The sequence below is a fragment of the Microtus ochrogaster genome, chromosome 19, assembly GCF_000317375.1.
Source record: "Microtus ochrogaster isolate Prairie Vole_2 chromosome 19, MicOch1.0, whole genome shotgun sequence".
Taxonomy (NCBI): domain Eukaryota; kingdom Metazoa; phylum Chordata; class Mammalia; order Rodentia; family Cricetidae; genus Microtus; species Microtus ochrogaster.
The window spans coordinates 42,001,330-42,012,923 of NC_022021.1; the positions used below are offsets into that span (position 1 = coordinate 42,001,330).

The following is an 11,594-nucleotide window of genomic DNA, read 5'->3' on the forward strand; positions in this document are numbered from 1 at the left end:
CAAAAAAAAAAAAAAAACCCACCCCCAAAAACCCCTACATATGCCAGGCAATTGACAAATGCACTTTGAATGGATGTTTATGCTTTGGTCCTAAAAAGGTGTAAGAGGTGTGTGTGTGTGTGTGTGTGTGTGTGTGTGTGTGTGTGTGTGTATGAAAATTCTATGTGTACTTTTACATTGGTGGTGTCAAGCCATAGTGTGACTTCTCAAACCTGGAACTAAAGCAAAGTCCAGTTGCATGCAGTAGATGCTGCAGAATCACCCCCCACCTTACAGACTGTGTCTTTCCTCAGGGCTCAGCCTCTCTGTGGTCTTCTCCCATTGATCCAGTCCCCAGCCCTCTGTTTAGGGAAGCAGAGCTCATTATGATGACGTTAGGGTAGAGCTTTTCTGAGATAACTGTCTTAGTTCTTAGTTCCCTTTTATTTAGTGATTTGATATAACAAAATGCCTAAGGTTGAGTGCTTTATTAAGAAAATATTGAACTCACAGTTTTGGAGGTTGACGCTCCGGATCAGGTGGTCCTATCTTTTCGTCCTCCTGAGAGTCCCTCCAGGTAAATAGCATCATATTATCAGGAGCATTTTACAGAGGAGATCGCAGGGCCAGGCTTCCTCTTCTTATAACTGCTCTCACTCAGGAGAACTGGCTGGGTAAGACATGCATTACTGCTCTGGGAATATAGCTTCCTTTTTACAAAGGGCTTTAATATGTATTTGTGACATTACAATGCAATCATCTCATTTATCCCTTCCACTCCCTCCTTCCAAACCCTTCCATACATCCCTCCTTGCGTTCTTTCAAATTTGTGGCCTCTTTTTAAATTGTTGTTATATACTACATGTATGTATATATATATACATACATATTCCTAAGTACATAATTGCACACTGCTCAGTCTTTCTCTTATAAAATTTCTAGCATATGAAAACTGTATCCAAACTGTGCCAATAACAATTATCAAGTGTCATTCACATAGAATGCCACTGAGGTCTCAATGAGATGAAGTACTTGGTTTGGGGGCCACTTCTTAGCCTCTAATCTTTGTCCTACCACATTATGTTGCCTTTCCATGGGCAAGAGATGAAAGCATCGTAAAAATCCCACAGAAGCGGCTGTCTGCCTTCTGCTGTCACTCCTCATTACCAAGGGCACCGCTCTGTCCACTAACAGAATACTCAGTGCATGTTCTGCATGAACTGCGATGAAAAGGCAGCTGCCAGCAGTGGAAATTCTGCGGCAAAGCAAATTTGGAAACACTGAAAATTGTAATAGTCTCCTTTAGTAGAGACAGTTCTTGAATCTTTGTGGGGAGAAGAACTCAGCCCAGCTATAGTCTTACATGTTATTTAGGGCTCCTGGGTGTCCAACAGGTAAACATAATTGACTCTGTATTTGGAGGAGTAACAGAACAAGCATGCACCATGAACCGGCACACACCTTTAAATCATGTGTGGCGAGATCAAGGCTACTGATGTTAGACAGATGTAACATGATATAAAAAATTAGGCAGAGAGGGAAAATGTAGCACAAGATTTCAAGAACTGAATACACACACACACACACACACACACACACACACACATTCGATAAATAGGACCTTGACCAGTCTATGAAAATCTAAAAGTTATCTGGACAATCAAGTGTGAAATAAGAGCTATGGATAGTTCTTTGGGAATTAGGAGAAAATAATGGAAGAATATATATGCTTTTTCTTAACAAGCTTCCAAATTGTGGCTAAAGGACCCTTCACCTATTCTCAAATAATTGGCCTGTAAATTAAGGTCAAATTTTCTTGGGGGTAACTGTGGGTAGACACCACCCTGACGGGCTTGTTTGATTCCTGTAATAGTTGTTCAGGTCTCTGGTTCTTCACAGATGCTCCCTGGGTAGCACCCTCTCTGATCCAAGTCCCCATCCTCTGTTTGCCTTGACTCATTTCATAACCCAACCTCCATCTCTCACTGATTCTGCCTTCTTCTACGGTTGAATTTGGAACTTTTCAGGCTTACAAATTTCCTTTGTCCTCTTCCATTTTGTGTGTCTCCTCTGCACATGATTTGAGCCAGATTCCTTCCTGTCCTGATCTATTCTGCTCTGAGTTTTCCAGGTATCTGGAAGACAACGTCTCTTTGGCTTTCTGAATATTATCCAATAGAGTGGAGCTCTCATATCTGGGACACTTGAGTAACCTGTTCCCCTCTTGCTTTATTTTTCTGATCATATGACTTGGGTCTAGGCATTTTAGTTAAATAAAGTGACAGTTTACAGCCAGAACAGTGTCTGTCAATTGCATGACTTTCTAGTAGCCAAGAGATTAGAATGAAGACAGTTTTCACAAAGGAAAGTAGGCTCAGAGATTTTCCAGCTGTCTGGTTCTTAGAGAAATTTCAACCCAATCAGAGATTTGGAACTTTGATTTTTGTCTTGTTATCCGAGAGATTAAAAATCGGAATGATTGGTACTTCTTGACAGACGATCATTTTAAATGAGTAAATATATGATAAATAGCAAAGAAACAGTCTTCATGATAACATTTCCAATCCATTTTATCTAGAATTTAAATTTGGAAGGAATAACTACCTAGAAACAGTACATCTCAATCTTTAACTGTAATTCACCTGAGTCTTTAATTTCTTTGAGGAATAGCGTGGAAGTCATGTTTAAACACTTTGGTTCAGAGCTGAGTGTGGTACACTAGTGCCCAAGACACTAAGGCAGGAGGATTTAAAGAGAAGAACCAGTCTGAGATGCATAACAGGTTCAAGGGGTAGCCTGGACTACATAACCTATCAAGGTCTTCATGCATTCCTCTTCTCCATGTGCCAGTTTTGAGAAAGTAATTGCACCCCCCCACACATGGCATCTGTCTGTTTCATATATAGTATGAAATTGACTGACAAGAAGTCAATGATTGCAAGTTGCTGTTAACTTTTCCAAAAGTATAGTTATGTTTTCTGATCATTTTCTAGAAGTTGCTCAGGTTTCAGCTTTCTTTTGTCTGATTTTATTTCAGCTTTGAAAAGTTAATGAAGATACTTTTCTAGCAGAGAAGACCTGGTTCAATCCATGAAGCCACTTCTGTCTTGCAGCCTATAAAAAAACTCTATGACAAATAGGACCTGTAATCAAGGGGACATTGCATCTTCCTGTCACTCTGATTCCACTGTAGCGAGTTCTCTGCCCGTGTTTTCAATCCTGACTCTAGGACTGCAGTCTAAACACCACGCCGAGGTGATTGAAAATAGATACCGTCTAAACCCCTTAGGAACAGATGTTCTCTCGAGCAGCCCTATGAATAACCCCACCTGCCATTGACTACAGGCTTATGATTTATATCTGGCCTTCCTTGTAGAAACAAAGATGACACAGTACTTGGGACCCAGTGATTTAATGCTCACCAAACGGGACTGTGCTCTCCAAGTCCAGGCTGCTTTTCTCTGAGCACATGTTATTCTCCAGGAGCAAACTGGCCTCTTAGAAAATGCCTTAACTCTTTTAGATAACAGGATGGAGACACATCTCTTAAGTGGTTTCCTAGACAACAAACATGTTTTACTGGTTGGAAGTCATTTCTACAGAAGGAAACTTTGGACCTTGTTTTGATACCCCAGTCTTGCATGTGTCACATCCTTGAAGATGGTATCACCTTGGTGCTGCTGCCAATTCCATCAGTTTGAGATGCAGCCAGGCCTTATAGGGTCGCAGACATGTAAATGTCTCTGTGCTGATCATGGGAAAACACTGGCCCAGGCAATCCCTTTCATGGGTCACAGACCCTCTTGAGCTGCATTTGGTGAGAGGAAGGATGCTCTTGAGACACATCTCCCACTATTCCTGTGAAGATTGGGGTGTTTTTCTTTAAGAACTGCAACCCTCTTTTCAGCGTGCACCTAGACTGCAAACTTTAACTTCTTTAAGCCATTCTCTTCCTCAGTAATCTGAACATTTTTAATGTCTATCTGTTCAATATTTTTTTTTACTACAGAACAGATAAGAGCCATAAAAACTCGTCAGCTATGCTCAAACCTGAAATGTTCTGCTGATTTGAAATGTCCTCCAGCAAACAGATTAGTTCATCATCTTTAAATTCAACTGTACTCTTCTCAGAACACTGGCAGAATGAAGACAGGTTCTTGGTCAAAATATCACACATAGCCTCCTAGTTCAGTTCCTGTCAAAGCTCATGAACTCGGGGGCCTCTGCTATGCACATTTCTTTTAGGATCCTTGTCTTCCAAGCCCCCACCGGAATAACCAACCATGTTCGGGTGGCAGCATGCAAAGGGGTTTGAAGCACAAACTGACAAGCTCGTTCACATTTCATTCACAGAATAGTTGTAGAGGCCTAAAGACCTCATGCTCAGTGAGGTTTATCACAATAACGATGCCACTGCTGGCATCAATTTTATGTCTTAATTATTTTCCCTGCTCCTGTAATAAAATATCCTGTCAAAAGCAACTTAAGGGTGAAAAGGTTTATTCTGACACACACCATGCAGACACGTGAGGTAGCTGATCACATGGCTTCTGCAGTTAAGAATCAGAGAATGACAAATTACTGTACTCAGATAGGTTTTTCCGTTTCTATGCGGTCAAAGACCCAAGAGCAGGGAATTGGTGACTCTCCCACCGTAGTTAACCTAATCAATGTAATACCTCACAGACATGACCAAAGACTAACCTAATCAATATAATCCTTCACAGTCAGGTCCAGAGGCTTCTCCTAAGTGATTATCAATCCTGTCAAGTTAGTAATCAATATTAAGTATCTTGTCATTTCTGCCCACATTTACTTCTCTTTAAAGCGATGATTGCTGCTCTCACAGAGTTGCTACGGTAATTCAGTGAATTAATGCAAGATGACAGCCACATGTTGTCCTAGATGAATGGAAGTTATTATTACTAAGTTGTCTCCAGGACATTAAGTAAGGGTAAACATCCAACAGAGGACCTTCTTGGTTCCAATTCTTAAAGAAATAGTAGTTTGTTGTATAGATACAAATAGTTTTTAAGACTGTAAATCAAGTCTCATTGACTAAAAATAAAATAACATTAAGTATGGGAAACCGTACTTAATTTAGGGACTGGTGTATCATCTTTCTACACATCAATGGCATGAGGTTAGTAAAAATCGAGAGAGAGAGAGAGAGAGAGAGAGGGGGGGGGGATGGGAGGAAGAGAGGGAGAGGAGAGAGGGACAAAAGGAGCATATGAGGAAAACATCCTTTTGAGACAAGGTCTCATTATGGAGTCCTAGTTATTCCAGAAGTTACTCAGCATACCAGGTTGGCTCAGTTGTATGGCAGGTTCCCTCCTTCTCTGAGTTCTGGGATTTCAGGCATGCACTACTATGATATCTCCAGAGGAGACAGTTATGTTTCACCATTGAAAATTAGCTCAAGTTTCAAATGTTTCCCAAACTGAAGTTTAGTCCTTAGATACCATGAGGTGGAAAGACAGGCCCCAAGATGGTCATCATCATCTACTTTTTTATTGTTGTCTCGTGGTCTCTGAGCGGAAACTATGGGTACTCTCCTACTTCTGAGAGCAACGATGTTGGCTGAATTCCCTACCAGAGAATCTAGATCTATTATTCCTATGGGAGAAATGAGGCAACTCTCTCCCCTTTTGTAGTTAACTCTAGAAATATGAGGGAGTTGTCAAGGGAGAGCAAAGAAACTATACCAAGATGATGTTCCTATGTCGAAAGAAGCCCCTGTACACATAACCACATTCCAGGACTCTGCCTTTGACAGTGTTTGTCCTCACTAGCTGTTCAGTAAAGTGATGTGACATTTAGCGCTCATCAGCACATGAGGAACATAAACGTACTGGAAAGTGTGTTTGTGTTGTTAATGGAGAAAGTTGAGTTATTCACAGAGTGATGCCAGAAAATTACAGAGGAGTCCTTATAGACTATATATGGTTTATCCTTTTTTAAATTTGAAAAATCCCAGGAAACAGTAAATTTCTGTTATAACAGGACATAATTGACCCTCCCAGTGCAGCGTGATCAATTTGCTTCCCCGTGGTTGCTCTCATGAGCCTACACACGTTCCTTCAACCTATAGGCATCCACACAGTAAGCCACCTTAAATTTGGCCTCAACCAGACAAGCGTGAAGCATCCGTATTTCTTGCTCCTGGAAGTGTCCCTTTCTCATTTGGCTTCTCTGCCAGTGAGGGGCATATCTCCTAGGTTAGAAGTTTGACCTGCAGACAAGGTCTAACCAAAGCTGAGTATAATGACTTACCTGACACTGAACTCTTCAACTTAAAAATTCCACTCTCCCGTTACACAAATTATTGGAAAAAGAACAATATAGACCAGTGTAAAAGAACATACTCGCTGAATCCTATTCACACATTTTTGATTATCTAGGAGTCCTGTGAGTAAGTCCTTTCTCCTTGGTATATGAACCTCCAGATGAAAATTAAGTACACACACAGATACACAGACACACATACATACACACACACACACAGACACATCACCACCACCAGACACACACACACACACACACACCACCACCACCACCACCACCACCACCACCACCACCACCACCACCACCACCACCACCATTGCTCTGTGAACTTAAAAGTATGAGTTACTTTAGAGCCAATTGTGGTGGTCCAGAGTCTGTACAGCAAGAGAACTGTGACTTCAGTGCTATGACAGAGGACTTGTCTGACAAGCAAACCCCCCAAATGTATGCTTTGTTTTACATTGTATTTGTGTTTACCTGAAGGGATGGGTTCAGGGGAAGATCCTGCATGTTGATGTGGCTGCCTCCATTTAGGGTGCATGGCAGTCTGTGCTGCTTCCTGTGCTGCTGCTGTACTTAAGGCAAATTTTAAAATAAACCCACGGTAAACAAGAACCAGTTACACTGCCTCTTTCCAGGTGACAACAAGCTTGAGATGCTTTGCCATTAAATCCCTAGCAGGTGGGATTAATGTGTTTCTAATTACATCAGGAAGCTAAGGGAAGAAGCAAAAATACACTTGAAATGCAACCCCGTTAACTTAAAAAGAGGAAATAATACACAATAGTTTATGATTTTCATATGTGTTAGTTCTAAATGAAAGCCCACACTAAAATGAAGAATACGTTTATCACAGTGAACAATTGTTCACTGTCAGTTCATTGTGTCTTCTGTTATGTAAATGACTATAGAGTACTATTTTAAATGTATGCTGATATTTAACCAATAATAACAGAGAATTCAGTAATATATATGTAAATAGTGGATGTTAAGTTCCAATTTAAAATATTACAAGTGGATTATTTGGTTATCTGCTGATGAGGTACCTGTGAAAAGGGGAGGAGGGAAAGAGAGAATGCAGAGGGAAATTACAAGTGAGGTTGATTTGCTGCTAGAGACATGTACATGCAGACTTAAGGTAAGTATGAGTTTTAAGAAAATCAGATTTATTTAATGGACATATTAGGTTGAGCTCCTTTGGGAAAGGTTCTTTAATGAGCCCAAAGTGACAAGAGCAGGCCTTTCCTCCACAAACTGAGTAGATTCTTACGCGTTTTATTGATTATGGGTCAAGCATTTTTTGTCTTGTGTGTTTCTCAAGCATATAAAAGTGAGAACGTGATTAATTGATCTTCTCAATCTAATAGGACCACTGAAGGATATTGTCAGCCCCTGTAATTCCTCTCAAATGCTGATGCTTAGGCTCTACTCAGTCACTCTTCATTGAATACTGTGTGCTGCTTTGCTTCCAAGTGTTTCTAAGATCTGCCATTGGCATACAAATTCTAAATCTTGATAAGAATGCTCCATGGCTTACCCACTGCTAGTAAGAGCAATTATGTCTGAGAACATGAGCTACCCCATTAACAGATAAGAGCAGATTTTGACTCCTGTATTATTACTTTCTGTTACTTTCAATTACGATTTTCACTGATGATCACATATAGTTTGCTATTTTTACATTCTTCTACAAGAACAAGAAAGAATTTTTTTCCTTTCTTTAAAACCAAATCTGCGAAGGAGCAAACAGTATGAGACAGAGCAATCTTCATTGTGTGTTGTCAGAAGGTATTTATTTTCATGTGGGTATGTGATTTCCAGGTACCAAGTGTTCTTGAACCATTCACACTCAGTATTATTATCTGGACTAAAACCACATTACACTTTGAGAATGGCAAATTAATGACAAGAATGGAGTCAAAGACAATTCATTAATCATTTCTGCTCATCTATTTTTTCTATCCTGGATATGATGGAGAAATTCATTTGGGGGACGATCAAATTGGAAGGGGTCTGGCGTTATGTCGAGCAACACTAAGAATGTGACTTTGTAAATTTTGTCTGAGTCTGCACGGCGCCTCTCTCTTACATGCCTCTGTTTCTCTTCTAGTGGCAGAGCATTTCTATAACACTGGTTGAGAAAGTTCAGATGATTGCTGTAATCCTAGGATCCCTGTTCTTAATAGCGAGTGTGACTTGGCTCCTCTGGTCAGCCTTCAGCCCCTATGCAGTGTGGCAGAGGAAGGACATCCTTTTTCAAATCTGCTATGGAATGTATGGTTTTATGGATCTAGTGTGCATAGGTAAGACCACGGTGTTCAATGTTCACAACCTGTCCGTAACGCCTCTCTTTCAGCACCTGCACTTTTGCCAGCGCGTCTAATATACGCAGAATGTTGCCGTATAAATTATCTTGACTTCCGGTTAAATGTTTGGGGCAGGAAGAGGAGGTTGCCACAATTTGGCTGCTTCCAGGGTAGTTTGAAAAGAAAAAAAAAGCAGGTTAGTGTTCACTGAATGTGGCATATTTTGCAACTAAAAAGAAGATGGAGTGGCTGATGAAATTAATAGGTGGGGGACAGGGAGAATGTTAGAATTGCCACCTGTTTCCAGGGAGCAAGAACAAACCGGTGCCCTTTCCAAAGCTGAGGAAGAATGCCCAGTGCCAATGGCAATATTGTGGGTTTGTAAAGATGACCGTGCCCTAAAAATCCTGCTTCATAACTAGTGCTCAGATTCCTTTGGGAACTTAAATGGCCCCTCAGAAAGTTGAGGGCATGGGGAAATTTTCCTTGTTAATTTTTTTTTCTCATTGTGCTTAATGAATTCAGTGTCTGGGAAGAGGGAACGCTTCCTCCTTTCCCTAAGTGTAGCTCAGTCAGACTTCACTGGAAGGTTAGGCTATGGTTCACCATACCACTCACCAAAAGTTGATTTAGGCAATGTTGTGTGGTGTGTGTGTGCGCGCGAGGTGTCCTTGCAGGCACTGTGACTGTGACAGCTGGTGGGGATGCCATGAGGCTGTCTGGAGAAAGACATTCAGGAGAATTTGCCAGCTTTGAGTTGGTTCACAGCTTCCTAGGTCATGAAAAGAACCAAATGTAAAGGTAGCCATAATTGAAAGCAACAGTTTGCTCCAAATGTGGTCTCCAGACCACTGGCAAGAGTGGCATCCTGTCACTGATTAGAAATGCTAATGACCAGGCCCACCCCAGGCCTACTGAACCAGAAACCGGACAGTGGAGCTGGTCTCTGAGTTGCCCACATTTTCTGCAATGGTGAGGATCCTGGGGAGTCAAAGGTCCTCGGGAAATGATGCCTGGGTGATCAGATGACTTGGTTTCCAACCCTGGCCTTTACTCGAGGCTCTTTCTTTCCACCCACACAATGGAACAACAATTTCCACCATGTAAATCTAAATGAAGGCAGCAGCAACTGTGAAAGAACCCATGGTTAGTAGGCAATGGCAGATGGGATATGTCAGCACTAGTCAGAAACACCAAAGTTACTCTCGGCCACTTGAATTAAGGCCTGTACTTATGAGAGTCTAAAGTTAACAAGGAATTTTCATACCCTCTCTTGTTTTATAAAAGGAAGCTTATACACACTTAAAATGTAACCATTCCCGCTTTCCTTCCTTCCTTTCTTCCCTTGTCACTAATACAAGACTAACGAGAAAGGAAATGATTAAAGTTAAATCTCAAAGGCGAAATGAAGGAAGCAAATGTTGTGAGGATGGTAATCTAAGCACAGGCTTCCTGGATGATTAGTCTGATCACACACAGGAGTGCACTCTACAGTACTAATGCCCAAGCAAGTGCTTGAAAATTCCAAATCTCTTCAAATTTAACCTCTAGGGCATTGCTCTAAATAAAGAGGAGTAATGAAACCCTCAGCACACCAAATCCCTCCAGCAGCTCAGAGAATGTGTTAATTCCTTCAATGTCTGTTATAAAATGTGGCATGCTTTTGATATCACAGGGGAAGCACTTCTTTAGCCCAGAGGAAGGGATTTTGGAAGTTTTCACCATAAATAATGGATAAATTCAGGAGGGGACAGATTTATTTACTCCTTAATATGAACATTGTTTGTCCATCAATAGCTTCAGTTTTGTATTTTTGTGAACCAACTAGAACAAATTTAAGAAAGAAAGTTAAACACAACAAACACACACTTTGATCATTAAGCTCAGAAGTTAGCCTGTGGGGGGAGGTCTAGCTGCCTTTCCTAACTCCTTGAAAAACTAAGAAAGACCTGAAGTAGGAAATCATTTCTATGAGTTTCAGGGTGGGCAGTCATTGCTAAGTTATTACGTATTACTGTCGGCATTTTAATTAAGACTATTAGAACTGCCTTAAAGAACACAGGCATGTGAACCAGTGATCTTCGGGAAATATGTGCTATATTTGGGATCCTCTTTTAAAAATTGAATATTCTTTCATCTTATAAAAGTCAAATTCCTGAGAAAGAAAAATAGTTGCCATATTTTCTAGGGACATTTTCGAAAGTGAATTTTATCTGTGTTATAAATATTGAAAACACATTCTGTTGTCTTTTGGCTCATCAGACCCCAGCTCTCATCATTCACTGATCTATTTGCAGCACTGGAAAAACTTTAAATAATCCAGATGGAATGTTATTTCATTTGGCAACCTCATTCATTAGTTTATTTTAGAAGTATGAAAATGTTAGGTTTTTTGCCCTAAGAAACTGAGGAAGTTAGATAGTAAAGGGTGCATTAGCCAGCTGGATTATGTCCAGAATTAGCCCCAACCAACATTACAGATTAATTTGAATGTTTTTTCATTAAAGGTGCACACTAACAACAATCACATAGATTACACCTTAAAACTACTTCCTAGAAGACAAGTCCATGCTATGCCTGGTAAGAACGGTTTCCAAAGAAGACAGAACCACAGCTTTGAACAGAGGCCAGCACAAACTCACACAGACAATACCTCTGTAGGACATTGTAGCCAAACAGGCTCCCTGTTTGACCTTGAACTGGTGTCTCCCTTGGTAACTATTCTTGAACATAGTTGATTTTAATCCCTGTGGTCAAAGACTGTTATTTCGAAGTATTTTATCTACTTCCCTTCATTTTTCTTTAAGAAGTTTTGCCAGCTTCCATTTCTCAGAACACATGTCTAAGCTGTATCAATATTCCCATTACTGTTACAAAGCCTAATTTTTTGGGGACTTTCTTTCCTTGTTTGTTACTTAGTTGTTGAAATAAGAGCAGCGGAGCTGCCTCCCCGTGCGTCCCCAGCACTCTGCCGCCCGCATGGCTAGCTTAGCTTATGACCCGAAATAATTACACGGAAAC

The 11,594-nt window shown here is 40.7% G+C and overlaps 1 protein-coding gene across 1 annotated transcript in view; it reads left to right on the forward strand.

The window, feature by feature from the left end:
- March11 (membrane associated ring-CH-type finger 11) overlaps positions 1 to 11,594 on the forward strand; it is a 91,068-nt gene that overhangs the window by 64,628 nt on the left and 14,846 nt on the right. Inside the window, exon 3 of the mRNA XM_005356657.3 lies at positions 8,378 to 8,570. Within this exon, the coding sequence (XP_005356714.1) occupies positions 8,378 to 8,570 (193 nt within the window). The remainder of the gene's footprint in view (positions 1 to 8,377; positions 8,571 to 11,594) is intronic.